Source organism: Trachemys scripta, chromosome 10 (genome assembly GCF_013100865.1).
Source record: "Trachemys scripta elegans isolate TJP31775 chromosome 10, CAS_Tse_1.0, whole genome shotgun sequence".
Taxonomy (NCBI): domain Eukaryota; kingdom Metazoa; phylum Chordata; order Testudines; family Emydidae; genus Trachemys; species Trachemys scripta.
This window is the reverse complement of record NC_048307.1, coordinates 36,197,375-36,215,713: the sequence shown is the minus strand read 5'-3', so window position 1 is coordinate 36,215,713 and position 18,339 is coordinate 36,197,375. Positions and strand designations below refer to the sequence as shown.

Genomic DNA, 18,339 nt, shown 5'->3' with positions numbered 1-18,339 from the left:
TGGCCCGGCGAAGGGGACACGGACACTTGTGGGCGGGGAAGGCAGCGCGCAGCTGCGGCCCGGCCTGCGCTAGGCAGGGCTGGCCCGGCGGGGCGGAGCTTGTGGCGGCGGCAGTTTGCAGGAAGCAGCGGAGAGCGCGAGGGGTGTCCCATGCCTGCCCCCTGCCCGCCCCGCAGCATGCTGCCGGTCGGCCGTGCCCGCAGGTAGGGGCGTGTGCGGCCCCCCCACAGCTTGCACCCCGCGACTCCGGGCCGCGGCTGCGTCTCCTCCCTAGCGCTGTGGGCAGGGCCGGGCCGAGCCTTGGTGTGCAGCTTCGCTGGGTGAAGGGGGCTGGCAGGGTCTTGCGGGACTAGCTAGTTGCGGGTCCCCAATGGAGAGGTAGGGAGGGGGGCTGGCAGGGTCCTAGGGGCTAGCTAGCCGGGGTCCCCAATGGAGCGGTATAATGGGGCTGGCTGACTCCTGGGGGGCTAGCTAGCCGGGGTCCCCAATGGAGCGGTATAATGGGGCTGGCTGACTCCTGGGGGGGGCTAGCTAGCTGGGGTCCCCAGTGGAGCAGTATAATGCAGGTGGTGGGAGTGGGGATGGCAGGCTCCTGGGGGGCTAGCTAGCTGGGGTCCCCAAGGGAGAGTGCGGGATGGGGTGTATTGTGTTCCAGGGCTGGGCTGATGTAGATTGAATTGGGATGGGGAGTTCTTGCTGCACCAGGCGAGGAGGGGGGCCTTGTGGATCTGTGTACCCAAGCGGGGATGTGGGGGAGAGAAAGAACCACCTCTGCGTATAGCTGTATTCCTCCTTCTTTAATCCCTATGGAGGTCCCTGAGGGGAGGTGCAAACCCCCCATTCTTCCCCCCACATTTGAAGGCTTATAACAAAAGCCTTGCTCTCCCCTCCCCCTCCTTCAGTATTGCTATCCCCAAGTGCTGAAATGCCATGAGCCAGGCCTCAAAATCATGCGACTGGCTTAGAAATACCAAATTTGGAGTTCTTTGCCCTCTCGTCACATTTCCAAACTCCTCTCCACACCTCTGAAGATTAGAAACTTTTTACAAAAGGAAAGCTGTGATTCTACTGAGGCTGGGTCTACACTACCCGCCTGAATCAGCGGGTAGAAATCGACCTCTCGGGGATCGATTTCGATGGGACGCGACAATCGATCCCCGAATCGACGCTCTTACTCCACCAGCGGAGGTGGGAGTAAGCGCCGTCGACGGGAAGCCGCAGAGGTCGATTTTGCCGCCGTCCCTACAGCGGGGTAAGTCGGCTGCAATACGTCGAATTCAGCTACGCTATTCGCGTAGCTGAATTTGCGTATCTTAAATCGACCCCCCCTGTAGTGTAGATGTAGCCTGAGAGACAGTAGGGCCTCACAGGCAGGGCCGGCTCTGGCTTTTTTGCTGCCCCCTGCCCCCACAGGGAGCGCGGCAGGGGAGGGCGCCGAGCCCGGCAGCGGCTCTGCTCTCCCTGGCGCCGAGCCCGGCCGTGGCTCCGCTCTCCCTGGCCGGAGCGCAGTGGGGAGGGCGGCGAGCCCAGTCGCTGCCCGCTCTCGGGCCGGAGCGCCGCGCCGCCCCCCACTCCAGCCGCCCCAAGCACATGCTTGGTGGGCTGGTGCCTGGAGCCGGCCCTGCTCACAGGAGAAAGGGAAGAGCTGAGGGGGCGGGGCTGTATATTGCAGCTGGAGTGGAGTCCTTTGTACCCAAAGAATTCAGGAATAGTGCATGCTTGTAGAGCCTGATGCTGCAGCCCTTCCTTGCTCAGTGGAACTATGTGTAGGGGGAGGGGGTGGAGGAGGGCTGCTTGAGGAAGCCTTAGGAGTCTGGTGGCACAGCACCTTAAAGACTAAGGCTGGGTCTACACTACCCGCCTGAATCGGCGGGTAGAAATCAACCTCTCGGGGATCGATTTATCGCGTCCCGTTGGGACGTAACAATCAATCCCCGAATCGACGCTCTTACTCCACCAGCGGAGGTGGGAGTAAGCGCCGTCAACAGGAAGCCGCAGAGGTCGATTTTGCCGCCGTCCTCACAGCGGGGTAAGTCGGCTGCGATACGTCGAATTCAGCTACGCTATTCATGTAGCTGAATTTGCGTATCTTAAATCGACTCCCCCCTGTAGTGTAGCTGTAGCCTAACAGATTTATTTGGGCATAAGCTTTTGTAGGTAAAACCCACGTCTTTGTTCCTAGTGGTTATAGCAGGGTGTTGCAAGCCAGGACCCTGATCCTTCCAGTGGCCCTGAGAGATTCATTGATGTACCAAAGATCACAGAGTGCCTGGAAGGTTGAATTCACGTTCATACGGTCCTTGGAGAGGAGCAAAGCCCTGTTGTTATGGTTAAAATGTTTTGTATTTGTTTTCAATCCACCCAGAAGGACTGCCAGTCCATGGTTTCCCCAAGTGCCTAATCTGGGGTGGATGCAGATGGGTTAAAATATAGCTGTTCTGGTAAAGCAGTGTGCAAAGCAGGAGGCAATGGCATTTGTAATGCAATAGGATGAAAGGAAAACCTAACTGTGGTTCCATTTCCAGGCTGGCTTCCATTCTCAGTCAGGCCCTGGAAGACTGTGCTGAGCAAAAGAAGAAGCTAGAGGACAATCTAACCCTGTGTCGGGCCCTTCTTGGAGACTGGTGAGTCGTCAGTGGGTGGCAAAAGATGACTGAAAGCTGCTAAAGATGCCTGCATTGCTTGATGTCTTGTAGAGGCAAGGAGAGAACATTGCCTAGTGGCTAAAACTCAGGAGCAGGAGTTGGGAGAGCTGGATTTTATTCCCAGCTCTCCCATCGAGACTCTGTGGGGTAACGAATTGTGTTTCACCGGTATACTGTCTCTGATGTCATAATCCTAATAGCTTTCTGGTTGTCCAGCGTGTCTCCTAGAAAAACAGGGCAGACCTTGATGTCTAATGTAAGAATATAAGCTGAAAAAAAATTCTTAGAGAAGGTCATAAAGGGTTGGGGTTGTTTGTCCATCATAAACAAGAAAAAAAAGTGGGCACAAACCTACTTCCTTCTTCCCTTAGTGGGTTCCATTTTGGCGCCCTGGGTCATGGCAGGGTGTGCAAGACTTGTGCTCAAAAATCCTTTGTTCTTTCTTTCGCAAGCTGCTTTAAAAAAAAATAAAAAATCCTCAGCATTCCAATACTGATCTCCCAGCGTCTGACTTCCTGTGAATGGGGCACAGCCCTGTGCTCATCATGTAGCCCTTTTAGTTGCTACAGTACCAGGTAATAATCCCCTGCTCTGGAGCTGTGCTTTTCTGTTTTCATGGATATGCTTTTTGTGCTTATGAAGGGATTGCTCTGTATTGCTAGCCTGAATGAAGCATTAAGCAAATATCTCCCTCTGCAGTCCTGACCTGAAGCTCCTCCTGCTGTTTGTGTCCTATGTCTTTTCTCACCCCCAGCTCTACCAATGCAATACTGCCCAGTGAACGGTGCCTCCCTGCAGAAGAGAATGGAGGACTGACTAAAGGGTTGTGTGTGCTTTGGGCTGTCTAGTGTCCCCTGAAATTCTCCTGCTGGCCAGGCCCTGCTCAAAGGATAGGGGGCACTTATATCGTTGTTAACCCTGGCTGTCAGAGTACAGTCACATCCTTCATGTGTTCTGTGTTTGTTTCCCCCTCCCCAGGAAAGTGCAAACTCCTGAGAGTCCAAAGCCAGAGAATGGCCGAAAGGGTGACCAAGGTGAGCCTTTTCTTCTTGCCATCTCTGTGTTGTGTCCGTGCTCAGTCTGGTCGGTGATGATCTAATCTGCTTCCTGGGAATTCCTTCTGATGTTCCCTGCTAACAAGGGGCCTGATTCTCTTCTGTGCCTCTGTTGACTTCCATGGATTTAATCTGGATTCACACCTAGGTAACTGAGAGCAGAATCCAGCTACGGGTCTTGCCACCACAGGTGCAAGCCTGAAAGGGACGTCTGTGAATGTCACCTGTTTGTGGAAGGGTTGGTCACTGTGGAGAGATGTCAGTTTCTGCACGGTTGCCATCCATCCTGACTCTTTCAGGAGTTTTCCAACCTGAGACTGCAGGAGTGTAGTGAAAAGTCCCTCTGCTTCCTTGTTATAGACGATGGTCTCCTCTGAGAAATCTGGAGGAGTGAGCCAGTATAGTGAGGAATGGGGAAGGAAGGGGCTTGGTCATTATGGCTTCCTGATACACCTTCTGCTCTTGTAGAGAGTGAGCCTTCACCCAAGGAACTGGAGGAGCTGGAGCTGCTGAACAGAGCCCTGGAGAGAGCATTAAGAGTCCGGAAAAGCACCCTGCGAAATCCTTCGGCGGCCCTAGGAGCTGCAGAAGGAAAGAAGGCAGCAGAGAAGAAACCTGCTACCAGCGCTGTTAGAATGCAGCAGGCACCTTTGTCTAAAGAGAGTGTCCCTAAGACCATCAAGGTGACATCTGTGTGCAAAAAGGCTGCCTCTTCCAAAAAACTCTCAGCCTATATGCTGAAAGCTCCGTACAGGACTGATCCTGTGAAAGCACCCACCAGTCAGAGCTCCAGGGCTCCAAAGGTGGCTGGGAAGGGCTCAACTAAAGGGGCTGCCCTCCAACAAGTGAGGAAGATTGTGCCAGCTGCCAGTGTGATTCAGCAAGAGTTCTGTGCTGCTGCAGAACCATCTGGCTCGCCCAGCTCTCCCCTGCACCAGCAGCAGAGCTCTTCTTCCTTTGGAGGCTCTGCTAGTGGGAAAAACTCGGTAGCTGTCATCCTACAGGGAATTGATCCAGAGAATGATTGTCCTGGTTCCTTGGCAGAGTCTCCAGTGACACAGAGCTATACAGCAGGAGATATCCCTGTGGGGAGTACCACGGCCCGCACATTCACCCTCCAGGAAAAGGGGTACGTTCTTGTCAGCAGGCGCTAGTAATCTTAGTTTGTTCAGTATTCAAACTCCATTTCTCTTCTCAGCTCGTCCACACAGGAGCTGATCTTTCCTAGCATTCACTGGGGCCTAGTTCTGTGTCATTGCTGCCCCCAATGTTGCCTTTAGAACAGAGGTGGGCAAACTATGGCCCACGGGCCACATCCAGCCCGCAGAACTCTCCTGCCCGGCCCCTGAGCTCCTGGCCCGGGAGGCTCGCCCCCGGCCCCTCCCCTGCAGCCTCGCCCCACCGCCCGCGCAATGCTCTGGGCGGTGGGGCTGTGAGCTCCTGGGGCAGCCATCAGGGGGCGAGAAGCGGGGCGGGGGCAGATAGGGGGTGGGGGCCGGGCCATGCCCCCCTAACCGGCCCTCCATAAAATTTCCAAAACCTGATGCGGCCCTCAAGCCAAAAAGTTTGCCCGCCTCTGCTTTAGAATTATCAAGGAGGCCCCTATTTTTAGATGCTTATAACTATGCTTGGCAGAATTCAGTTTTTGTTGTTTTTATAATTTTGAAGGATAATACCAATGTTTATTTTTAAGTTTTTATTTTTTTTTATTTTTATTGACTTAAATTTTTATAGTTACACAAAATTATGTGTTTCAAACTTTATTTTTAAATTTATCAATTTAAATTTTCACAGTTGGTGGAAATTATTGGGGGGGTCAAACTAATTATTTAATGACAGCAGATACTGAGATTCAAAAGGTTAAAGCTTTATAACAGTTAATATACAAATTGTCAAATCACATGTCAAAATATACAGTACAAAGGAAGTAGCCTTCAATCCAACTCCAATAAGTTCTCAAGTAGGATTTTTCTTACTTTGCCTAGATGTAAATTTCTGTAATGGATGGACGGTTTTTTTCACTGATTTGAGTGTCTATGGTGAAATCGACCTGTATTGACATTTACTGATAAAAAGTTAATTCTTCCAAGCCTACGTATAACTTTAATCAAATTTAATAAAAATAACCCCTTGGATGATGTTTCTTACCCCAGCTGTGACTATTTTCCAAAGTTTGCTTAGTAAAATTCCCTTGGACCTTTGTTTTATTTTAGATCCTCTCTTTCTGTCAGTTAAATGTTTTGAATTCCATATTTTATACTCCCCAAAAATGGCTTCACACTTAGCAAAGCTGACATAGACTTAATCCCAACTGGTGCCTTTGATGTATTGCAAAAACATATGATTAATGAAGAGCATCCTGATCTGTACAGAAGTGTATCTCTTAGGAATATGATACAGTGACCACTACAGCCAGGGAAGATTCTACCTGGATTTAACATATTTTGCCCATTGATTTCTCTGGAGTTATGCATGGGATATGTGAAAACTGAATTTAGTTGATGCTTAAATTTTTCAAAAGTGCCTAAATCCTATTAGAAGTCAATGGGACTTAGGCTTCTAAGTCACTTAGGTGCTTTGGAAAATTTTGGCCAATAAGAACACTGTCAAATCAATCAAATCAATCAGTGTCTTGTTTTCATACAGTGGTACTCAGACTGAGGCTCATGAGCTGGAAGTGGCTCTTTAATGTGTCTCCTGTGACTCTTTGCAGCACATGATTTTAAAACCATGTGATTGGTTAATAACTTGGATTGGTTAATAATAATTAAATCAGGATGCTTTTACTATGTTAACCAATTGTAGTTAATAAAATAATACTTGAGCAGTCATTTTGCTGTGAGAATAATATATAAAATAGTAAATGAACCAATGGCGTCACACAACTGTGGCTCATTTGGGTAATGTTGATCGCTAATTTGGCACCTGATCCACTGAGGTCTGAGTATCACTGTTTTAATATATAATGTTTAAATAAAAAAAAGGGAAATACAAAAACTGTTACTGGAGCAATGCAGTTCAGGTGTGACTTGCACCCAAACCAGGAAACGCAGTTATGATTGCTGCTGCTACAACTTATCTGCCTCGTGTGTCTGCATGAAGGCAAAAGATAACACCATTCACATAGCAATGCAGTGTGCACAAGGAAACTTAATTAGTGTTGCTGGGGGAACCAGCATTTGAATATGCCAATTTGTTTAAAATCTTTGTTAATGCAGCACTGCAGTGCTTACTGTGTGTGTGCATGTGCTTAGTTAGCTATAAACTGGCAGCCCAGGTTTTTGCAAAAGTAATTTATGAGAGATTCCACTCTACAATTCAGCTCCCCTAGTCTCTTCTATGAGGAAGAGAGAGATAAAATGCCCCCCATTTTTCTTCCACTTCTTCACGTGTCACTGACGCTGCCTTGGAGCAATGCTGCTGGGGCTGCTGAACCTCGCTAGGCACAGTCATGATGATGGTTGTTAGTAAGAGATTTCAATGTGTCTAGCCCTCATCAACCTGCAGTGGCAGCTCCCTTTAGCTTGGGCAGCCTTCACCCTGCAGCTGCTGGTAGATCCTGCTTCCAAGTCTGTGTTCCAGCTTATGGGATGGGATTGCCATGGGGTTTGGACACATGCACAGAACCTCTCAGCTCCAGGTGGCCAGCCCCCTTCTCTCTCAGAGTGATGGTGATGGATAGATGTGGCTCTTCTCAGGCTGCTCCGTGGTCACTCTGAGCCATGCAGATCCTATTCCTTCAGGGCTCACTGGAGATGGTTGATTGGGCAGCTTGGGGGATGTTTCCGCTGGCTGGTGTTGTAGTTCAATGCATGGAGGATTCAGTCTCCAGAGCGGTCAGGCTGGCGCTTTTCACCAGCACTAAATTTGTTGCAAATGTAGACATCACTATCCTCAAATAAAAGATTAGGAACAGGATACAGTGTCCTGATCCTGCTCTGCTGCTCTTTGGCAGTTGTTACTGAAATCTCTCTTCTTTGCAGGTCTTTGTTGAAGCTACCGCTTCCCTATAGGAAAGCCTATTCCAGGAACTCCAGGTAAAGCTATGACCACCAGTCCTACTTGGGGTTCTTCTGGTGGCGGGGGAGGTGTAAAGGGAGGGGCCTGGGCTTTGCAGCCTGATGGAGAGGAAGCCTAAAAAATGCTGCAGCATTTGAGGGGCATTGGCAGAGCTGTGTGGAAAGCCTGAGACTGGAATAGCAGGGATTGCTGCAGATCAGACTTGAGGGACCTTGGCAGAGCTGTGCATGGGAGCTTGCATGGAGCCTGCCAGTGGCAGTACACTGTCACTTCCAAAGGCATGAAAGCTTACGAAATTCACCCCAACATTTTAAAAATCTGAAGAATTCCAAGGAAAGTCATGGTCTTTAGCCTGTATATAACTTTGCAGTGGTGCAAACGTATTTCCAAATACTCTGTCATAGAAGTTAGAGACCAACCCCTGCCAGTCCCAGTGCTTTTGTTGGTCTGATTTTCAACTTCCCAAACAATGGGGCTCTGACCCACTTCCTTTGGCAGATCATTCCACAGTTTAGTAGAACCCACTGGGGTGATGTCTGTCTTGATGCTCAGCATAAGTAGGACTGGAAGAATCACCGAGTCCAGTCCCTTGCTATTGCAGGCCACCTGTCATGTGAATCTGTGAATTTATCAAACTTCATCTTAAAACTAGTTAGGTTTTTCCAGAACCTCCCTCTTCTAAGGGTTAGAAACCTGTAATTTCCAGTCTGAATTCAGGGCCAGATACACACGTTTGTTCCTAACGTTGCACCTAGCGAGTGGGTAGTGTCCCAAACAATTTCTCCCCTTCTTGGGAATTGGCACCTTCCAAATGCTTGCAGATTATCATCAAGTCACCTGTTAGTCATCTCTTAGCCAAGTACATAGATTTCTCTGATTTTTCTGTGCAATTTTAGTCTCTTTACTGCTTCTTTGAACTTACATGGCAAAGTGAAAATAACCTACCAGTTTAGCTCTGCGTCCCCAAAGTTCCCTTACAGGGGAAATGGATCTAACAGGGTAATATCTATTTTTTCCTATTCCATTAACCTTGCTGTTTCGCATTACAACTTTCCTCTGACAGTGCAGTTTTAAAATGATCCGTCTTGACAGAGCTAAAACTTAATCTAGGAGTGGGACACAGTAGCCCATGGTTCAGTCAGCCACATACTGGATAGTTATTTTAAATGTACTGCTGCTATCCCTCATTTTCTGCTATCCCTCATTTTTTTGCAGTAGGTTTCTGGAGTGTGGCTGAAATACTTAGTGTCATGTGGCCATATTCTTGTAGGTGGTTGGGTCAGTGCAGAATTATGGAGACCTTGTGTAAGTGGAACATATCCCACTGTCAGCTCTCCTCCTCCATTCTTTGTATAAGGCACCTGTGTTCCCAAGAGACCCCTCGAACACAAGATTCCTGGGATCTGTCTGCCCACCTTGCTGACGTCCATTAGAAAGTTCCTGGAGCACCCTAGTGGAGAGGTGGCACCATCACGCCTCTTCCCACACATGCTGTCCTGCCACAACACGCTGAATTAGAGAAACCTTGGAAATTTTTCATCTAAGGAGAAGCTGGTAGAAATCATACAGGTTCTCTGGGGAATATTGTACCCGTGTGCAGGAAGATCTGTTGCCTCTGTGTGTATAATTCTTCCCTCCCCCCCCCCCCCCTGTCTTGAATTTTCAGACTGTGGGAGAAGTGTCATCTGTGCCAAAGCAGCTCAGCCACAGCTGCTGCAAGGAGTCGCTTTCTAGAGAGAATGCAGGCGACCGTATCCTTTTTTACCTCTCCTGTCCCTTTAGACGATGGCATGCAGCCACATGGGGCAGCTTGATGGGCATCCTCTTCAAACCATTGGAGAGGTACCCCGTCTCCAGGAGGTGTGCCTGTGACAGAAAGAGTTCCATCCAGAGCTTGTGGAAAGGGTTCCACTCCCACTGCAGATCTTCCCTGTTTGCAGAAACTTGGGTATTTTAATGCAGACAAACAGAGCCATTAGTAAACAACACATTTAGACATCCTTTCTCTCCCCCACCACCTCCATCCTCTGCAGTGTCATCTTGTGTGCTGCTTGCCCTTTACATCTGTCCTGGAATCCCAAAGAACTAAGCTCTGGGCATGAGGGTGGTGACTGAAGGAAGGGGTTTGCCATACTCGCACCTGGATCTAAAGGAAATGCTCCTTAAGCTGCTATAAGTTTTGTTCCTCTGCACCAGCCTTTAGTCCTGCAGAGATAGAAGAGGAGGTGATGGTCCTGCGTGATGCACATTCTCTCCTGGGCCAGTACATGGAAGCTGAGACCACAGGTAAGAAATGCACTAATGGCAGCTCAAATGATTTCCCCACCTGCTTGTGTCTTGCCAGGTGTACTCAGCTGTCTGTGGCTTAAGGAGACCAGAGCAATGGATGAGACAGGTGACAGTCCCCTTCCCTGCTTTGGAGTAGTCAGATATGGTACCTTTCACTTGCTGGTATGGGCTTGGGAAGTAACAGAATTACTGAATCGTGATGGTTCTGTGTAATTTCATATCTCTGGGCCTGCTAGTTTTCCTCTCCGCTTCTCCTCCAGGCCACCCAACGTGGGAGAGAGAGTACAAATGTCTCCTGACCCTGGAAGGCCTGCAAGACACAGCATCCCAGTGTTTGCACAAGCTGCAGCTGCTGCGAGCAGGTGAGGCCAATATCTGCTGTAATGGTCAAGTGTCTAAGCAGCCTGCCCTGTTTGAGCAATAGTTTGGTGCTTGTGATTAGCCTGAGACCCATGTTGTTAGATAAAATGTCAAAGATGCAGCTGAGAGAGGGGGAACTCATGGACAGGGTGTGTTAATATTACTTGTGGGTTAAAGAGACTAGTCTAGTATTATGGATATGATTTTGTCACAGTAAAATTATGCATAATTTACGGCACAGTCACAATAAAAAAAATTCATGCTATGGTCACAGCAACAAAATAATTGTGTAATAAGGGAATGTGAACATAAATATGCATTTATTAATACAACAAGTTATTTTGTTAATTTCCACTTACACACGGCTGTGATTTTGGTCCAAGTTATATTTTGAGTGTGTCACTTTTGATGCGACGTCTCTCATCCCTGAGCACATTATTAAAGATGAGAATGATCTTTCTGTGTCCACACTGTTGACTGGTGCTGTTAAGCATCACAGGGTAGCCACTGCAAGAACTGGAAATCAGGGTTTCATGCTTCTCCAGACCTGTAAAATGTCATCACTGCTCAGTTCTTGAAATGCTTCCCAGTAAGTCCAATATACTCTCTGTGCTGGAATATTGTCTTCATACAGTAGGATATTTTCAAATGTTGTGGCCTCAAAAATGTTTCGGTGTTTTGCTTGATGTGGCTGAAATACATGGCATGTCCTGAAAGAAGCGTCAGCGGGTTGGCAAAAGAGGGATATTGAGTCAGTTTCCATGCATAACTTAATTTTTTTGAGTTTTCTAAAGGTGCAGGTTTTGTTGCTGGATGTTGGCATGTTTCAGTGCAGCTCTCGGCCTCCAGCGCAAGATCGCAATTGCCATTTTTCACTTAATGAGCACGAACTGTTGGCCCTTCGTAAACCATGAGAGTATTCATGATTTGGGATGCAGACTTCTTAAGAGCCTCCAGTTCTTCAATAACTGCTGCAGATTGGCAGAGATCAACAATCTCTTCAACCTGAACTGCTCTGACCAGTCTCCTTTGTGTAAGAAACAAAACAAAAACCACACCCCACAAAACGAAATCCTCAGCATATGCAAGGTTATAAAGACCTGCTTTTAACCAGCTGTTCCATATGGTTATTATTGGGGCTGGTGGGATGCGAAGACATTTCCCTTATTCTATTAAAAACACATGAAAGCGAGCTTTCCATGCAGGGCAAGCAGGTTTATTTCATTTACTTTTAAAAATATTTTCCTTCACAGTTTGCCAAAAGGTTAAGCAAATGTTTCCATGCATGTCAGGTGTACAGCATTTAAAAACAAAGGTTTCAAGCCTTGACCCCAAGATTTCCCCATGTTTTTGGCATTATCTGTCACAACTGCAGTGCTGCAATCAAATGGTATTAGGAATTTCTCAACAGTTTCCCTTATTGCGTAGCTTGCTGTTTTAAAATTAACTGCTTCCAAAACCTCATAATTCAGCAAAGAACCTTCCAGCTTGTGTTCACCTTCAGCTGAAGTATCCACTTTGTCACTGCTGGTTTGGGAAGGAGAGAGCAAGAATTATAAGCCCATATCTGTCTTCAGCATCAGTAGTTTCATCTGCTACAATGCTGATTCCTTCAAAGGCTTGCAGTTTTTCTTTTAATTCGTGAATGTGATAGTCAAAAACCTTGGGTAAGTAAAACTTTTAAAAACTGGTCTGCACTAGAGCAAGTTGAATACTAAAAACCTTCTAAGTGTTGGATTGTCAAGGGTAAGGAAAAGGCTTCTGTTAATTTTAACAGCTCTGTAACTGTTTTCTTAAGTTTTGTTTTCTGTTTTCCTCCACTTCTAAGGACTCTCATTTGTGCTTATGTGTTGCACTTTCCAGGTGCTTGTCACAAATAGTCTTTCTGGTAAAATCAAGCCGATTTGTAAAATAATTTTTCTCCACTTACCCCAAAACATTTCATGAATTTCACTGCTCATTGCTTAGTTTTGCCATTTTACTCGTATTTTGTTGCTGTTGTCCTGATTAGTGTTCACGGTCGGGTTCATCTGTTCCAACCACTTTGACTCCTTCACTGCTGCTGACACTGCCAGTAATTTTAAAGCCATGATCATTTCCTGTTTATGCAAGACGTGTTCGCTGTCTTCATGGTCAAGTTGAAATACATGGCAAAATTCACGGGTTCCATGACAGTGGTGACCACCTGTGACATCATTGTATCCTTATCTATCATTAGTGGAGGATTTAAATCTCTGGTCACAATTGAAGCCGTTGCAACAATTTGTCACAATCATCATCTCTGTTTAGAAAGGGCCTGGGACTAGACTAGTAAGGGAGGTTGCAAGTCAGGAGGGAGGTGCACTGGCCACCCTGTGTAGCGGAAGCTTGGCCTGTGCCTGGTTCTATATATAACTACTAGTCCATTACTTTCAATTTTCATGAACACTAAATTCATCCCAAATTCTGGAAGAGCAAATGGCACTTGCTGATTTTATTTGTACCCTCCCACCCCAATAGCTGCGGAGTCCCAGATGGTGGTACACCCGGCAGACTGTACTCACTGTGCAGGGACCTCCCCTGCAGATTGCGCTCCACTCAGAGGACGAAGATGTGGGGACACGGGTGTCCTGGCAACACCTCTCCTTTTTTACTCCAGCTTCCAGGAGCTGAGGGACATGGCTGCCTTGAAACTGCAGGTGCTGATGCTGCGCCAGCAAATCGACATACAGAAGGTAACTCAACAGCAGAAATACATGGTGGGGGAAAAACAGCAGCAGCACAGTTAGTTCTCGCAGCAGCTATTTCCCAAGCCATGGGGTTTGCTCAGCATATCCATGTCCTGTCACACTCTGATTCATTTCAAAGATGCATACATTGTTAAGGCCAAAAGGGACCCTTGTGATCATCCAGTTTGGTCCTGCATAACCCAGGCCATAACTTCTGATTGAACTAGAGCATTAGAGAGCAGAGGTGGATGAGGCAATTATTGGACCAACTTCTGTTGGTGAGAGAGATGCTTTCGGGTTTACACAGAGCTCTTAGTCACGGCTGGGAAATGTACTCAGACAGTCAGAGCGAAGTTACAAGGTGGAATGGATGGTTAGCATGAGTAGTTAACACTCAATTAAAGGGACCATTCAAGGCAATGTCCCGTTAACACCTCTCCGGTCATTAACTACTTGTGCTAAACAATCTGTTCTACCTCGTGTTACTGTACCTTTCCCAGGCCTGAAGAAGAGCTCTGTGTAAGCTCAAAAACTTCTCTCTCTCACCAGCAGAAGCTGGTCCAACACTGCAGGAACTAGACCATGTTTATTAGACTTAGTTCTTTTTTTAGTTTGTTGGGGTGGGTTTGTTGGTATTGTAGGGAGAACATCCTAGTCTATTCTTTGTCACATTAATAGCTAGAGACCCCATTGGAGGCTGTTGCCTCAGTTGTGCACCTGCATTGTGATCTTCCCGTGTACTACCCATCAGCAGTCTAGCCCCTCCCGTGGGGCCAGAGAGGAGCACTATATTCACATTCCTTCAGTCTCAGGCTGCCCTGCTATTGACCTTGACCTTGCTGGTCCACCAATAAGAATGAGAAGAGAGATCAATCTCCACACCAGCTCAGAGCTGGGTGCCTTCGGCACAAAGGATTGCCCATTGCCCTGAATTATTTGCAGTGGTTTAGCCGTACGGACTCTACTCCCCGGGACTGAACTCTCGCTTAGAACCTCCAGACTGGGCTAAGAGCCCTCCAACCGGAGGTGAAGTGTGAGGGTTTAGCCATTAAGGCAACCCCTGTGCCATCCTACTGCTGCACTTTGACATGCCAGTCACCTGAACTGAGTGAGGGACATGTTGGAAAAGAAACGCTAGCAGCGCAGGAAACCCTCATGAGCAAAGGGAGAGTTAGGCTGTGTCTACACTTGCAGAGTTTTTGCGCTGTCAGTTTCAACAGTGATAGTGAACTGGTGAAAGATGAGCGCTGGTTTGTGTACTAGCTTCTACCAGCGGCGGAGAGTGTTTACATTTGCAGCACTTCCATCGCAGATGAGAGCAGCACACTGAGGGCAGCTATCCCACAGTGCAGCTCTCTCCATTTTGATGATAGGTCTTGTGGGAAGGGGAGGGAGGTGATCATGGGGCATCCTGAGTCCCTGCACAGCCTCCTCTCCCCAAACACTGATCAGCTCCAGTAGCTCAGCATTGCTCCAAGCAGGGGATCCTTTGCTCCGTGGAGCAGGCATTGTCACCTGGCCAGATGATAAGTGGGCACTTGCCAAGAAAACAGGAAGGGGAGTTTCAGAGTTCCCAGGGCTTTACATGGGGAGGGGTGGATGTCTGTTTACCTGGCATCAGAGCAGCAGAGCTGCTGGCCAGAGTGGTCACCTAGGCACTGTGGGATATCCTGCGGAGGCTAAAAGCTCTGTAAACAGGAAGAAGGTGTCTTCACTTGCACATCACCGCAAAAGCATCACTGGTAAGAGCTGTATGCCTCTTGTGGAGGTGGCTTTCTTTTTGTGGCGAAACTTCTGAGTTTCACCGCAAAAAGTCATGGGCAAGTGTAGATGCTTCCACGGTTTTTGCGCAAAAAAGGGACTTTTTCCACTTTAAATGGCAAGTGTAGACATGCCCTTACTGTTATCTAGCTGCACATCTCTCACTGCATGCCCTGGCTGTTGGCAAATCCCTCTGCACCTGCTGTCACACAATAGACCTTCCTGCGATTAAGTCCTGTCTTTAATGTCACTTAATGTCAGGCCTCTGTTTATGGCCTGTCCCAGTGCCCCTTACAGAATGGTGGTTGAAACCTCCTGCCTAGATATCAGGGTGACCACTGGGGCTGGAACACTTGTTATAGTGGGGATGCTGAAAGCCAGCTAATGAAACTGTAAACCGTGTGTTTTCAAAAGCAATGTGAAAAAATGTGATTCCTGCTTACACCACATGGGTGCAGCACAGCTCCAGGATTCTCAAGAATCACATAATAATGCTAGCTTCGTTCTTACAGCACCAGCAAACTTTTCACCATGAAACCTGCGGGTGCTGCAGTACCTGCCCCACCTCTTGTTCCCACGCCTATGCAGGTGACTGCCCCCTAAATAGATAGATGTTTTATGTAGGGTGAGTTCTGGGAGTCCAGAGATAGGTGAAATACTTCGCAGAGGGTGAGTCAAATGAGTGCAACATAAACTGGCTCCTTCCAACTCGCCAGTGCCCATATGTCTGTGGCCCAGGCCTAACCATTTGCTGCTGGGGCCTACATGGTGGGAATGCCAGAACTATAGAAATTAAAGAATCCTGTTGGGTCACATTGCCCTTTTGCCTAGTGAGGCAGGACTGTTTCCCAGTCTTCTTGGATATTTGAACTAGTCTAGTTTTAAATGAATCCGGTGGAAAGGGGCTTCTGTCACCTCCTTTGGGAGAAGTGTGAACGCAGCTGTTGTTTTAGCACTCCCTCACATACTTCAGACCTACCATTTGCATAGCTTTGTACATGGGTGGATTTCAAAGCTCCTTCCAAAGGCTCAGACATTCTCACTGTAATGGATGGAGGCTGAGACACAGAGGGTAAATGACTTGTGTAGGGTCAGACAGCTCTGGGGCTAGAATCCAGGAGAGGGCCATCGCGTGGGAGTGGTATAGCCATATGTGGTGAAGCATAAGTAGTATTATCTGTACCATGCTGCCCTACAAGGTGTGTTAGAGATAGGGTAACTGTGGGTTACTCTATGGTGCATCCCCAACGAACAGAGAATAGACACTTTGATAGTTAAATCTGATGAAAGAAATCCATCCTTCAGCAATTTGGATATTATTACCCATAATGCCCTGACTAGCTTTTGCTGCTTCATACAACCACTTGGAGGCCCTAGAAATGTGCTCTGCCTTTCAACCTGCTGATGTTGTGTTTGCTTCCACGCAGGTTTTGATAGCCGAGCTTCTCCCCATTCTGGAATCCAGGCTCCCTCATGATGATTCTCCATCTCATCTGTACCGCTCAGTTTACACCCAACTCTGTGAAGGAGGTGAGCGGTTCCCTGTACTGATGAATGATGAGCTGCCAGACTGACCCTGAATCCAGCCTGCTATCCTGCCGGCCATCCCCACGCCCAGAGAGAGAGAGCCAAGAAATAAACTTTTCCTAGTAATTTTTTCCCTCTGCCCACTTGTCAAACAAAATAATTAAATTTTACACTGGTTTCTAACTCCATTTCTCTCTTAAGTCATCCAGTTATCTTCTCTACCTGATAGCTGAGGGGTTCTGAAGACAAGGGCTTTGAAGTACCACTACCCTGGGGCTTACCATCCAGTGGGTTATCATGGATAGTGCAGTCCTTTACCTGGATCACCTCCAACTTTGATCCTGTCTGATCCACCAAGCTAAGAAGGGCTGAGCCACATGGGTGCTTAGATGGGAGATGTCCATGGAAAACCCAGGTGCTGCGGGAAGTAGTGCTGCTGGGATGGATCGCTAGGTAGTGCTCTTCCCCCTCAGTACTGAACCAGTACTGTGTGGTGCTGGAGGAGCTGTCTTTCAGAGACCAATCCAGTGTCCGGTCCAGTCCTATGGCACTTGTCCTAAGAGTAGTAGTTTTGACCCTGGTTCCTGGCCAAATTCCAACATGCGTAATTGCATTCTACCTCCCTAGCTCCCCCCTGTATTTTGATTCAGATATGATATTCTTTCCTTCCTGTCTCTAAACTGGGTGGTGCTGCTGTGCACTGATTTAACAGTTGCACTCTAGCAAAGGGTGACATGTCTCTGGGTGTAAGCGCTTTGTGATCTAATTGGATGAAAGGAGCCACCATGGATATTGTAGCATTATCATTGCTTCTTAGATGGTCACCGGCTCTTGTTAGTTTAGGGCATATCATAACAGAACATAATCTGTTTGCTGTAGGGTGTTTTCAGTCCTAAAAGAATGACTGACTGCAGTGTCTTCTCCAGCATTGAGAAACTTTGGGCAAAATGAGTGTATGTTGAATCCGCCCTTCCTAAGACCTTTTTACCCATTGCTACTGTAGTCAAAATTCACTAAAAATCAGAATTTTGTGTGTTACATTTGGATCTTTGGGAATAGTATTTTATCTCCCATGGGTTCTGAGCTCCTGGACCAGCTTTGGAATTAGTGAGAGGAACATCAGCCAAGAACTGCACTGCCAGTGGTTGTGATCAGTGTTCCCTCTAATTTTTTACGTCCATGTGCGGAATGAATTTTGTTATGTGCACCAATATAGAGGTGATGTGTGACATATCACCTTCATATTGATGCACGTAACAATATTCATGTGGTGGGGGTGGGGCCAAGGGGTTTGGAGTGTGGAAGGGGGCTTAGGGCTGGGGCAGAGTGTTGTGGAGGGGAGTGTGAGGGCTCTGGGCTGGGGGTGAGGGGTTTGGGGTGCAGGAGGGGGCTCAGGGCTGGGGAAGAGGGGGGATGAGGGCTCTTGGGTGGGGCTGGGAATCAGGGGTATGGGGTGCAGGGGGGGCTCAGGCTTGCAGAGGGTTGGGTGCAGGGGGTGAGGGCTCTGGCTAGGAGTGAAGGCTTGGATGGGGCTAGGGATAAGAGGGTTGGGGTGATGGGTTTGGGGTGTGGACTCTGGGGTGGGGCCAGGAATGAGGGGTTTGGAGTGTGGGCTGCCCCAGCGTTGTTGGGGGGAGAGAGGATTCCCCTCGGCCCTCTCTCGCTGCAGCAGCTCAGAGCAGAGGGAGAGAGGTGCCTCTCCCTGGCTGCGGCAGCTCCAGCAGGCCTGGGCCAGGCCGAGGAAGGGGCTCCTCTCCCCCTGCTGTGGCAAGTCTGGGCCGGGCAGGTCGTGCTGGGAGAGAGGCATCTCTCCCAGCTGCAGCCCTGAGCCCCTGCGTGGGACTTAATAGACAGCTGTGTGGCCATGCAGCTTAGAGGGACCCTAGGTTGTGATAGTGGGAATTTCTGCTTGGGTGTCTCAAAGCATTTTACATAAATAGTCTTTCAGTCCCCATCTTCCCTTGCTCAGTCCCC

General features: G+C 48.2%; 1 protein-coding gene across 1 annotated transcript; it reads left to right on the top strand.

The window, feature by feature from the left end:
• Positions 1 to 66: 66 nt before the first annotated feature.
• Positions 67 to 16,553, top strand: TEDC2 (tubulin epsilon and delta complex 2). Its single transcript, XM_034783986.1, has 10 exons — positions 67 to 203; positions 2,526 to 2,624; positions 3,624 to 3,679; positions 4,169 to 4,829; positions 7,684 to 7,737; positions 9,387 to 9,471; positions 9,898 to 10,006; positions 10,270 to 10,371; positions 12,869 to 13,083; positions 16,266 to 16,553. The coding sequence occupies exons 1-10, from the start codon at positions 151 to 153 to the stop codon at positions 16,410 to 16,412; spliced, it is 1,581 nt and encodes a 526-aa protein (XP_034639877.1). The 5' UTR covers positions 67 to 150; the 3' UTR covers positions 16,413 to 16,553.
• Positions 16,554 to 18,339: the final 1,786 nt, after the last annotated feature.

Bases quoted from the DNA above. Each gene is read 5' to 3' on its own strand.
- TEDC2 (XM_034783986.1), top strand. From the start codon at position 151: ATGCCTGCCCCCTGCCCGCCCCGCAGCATGCTGCCGGTCGGCCGTGCC. The intron at 10,007-10,269 runs GTAAGAAATGCA...CTTCTCCTCCAG, and splicing joins CATGGAAGCTGAGACCACAG to GCCACCCAACGTGGGAGAGA. The intron at 13,084-16,265 runs GTAACTCAACAG...GCTTCCACGCAG, and splicing joins AGCAAATCGACATACAGAAG to GTTTTGATAGCCGAGCTTCT.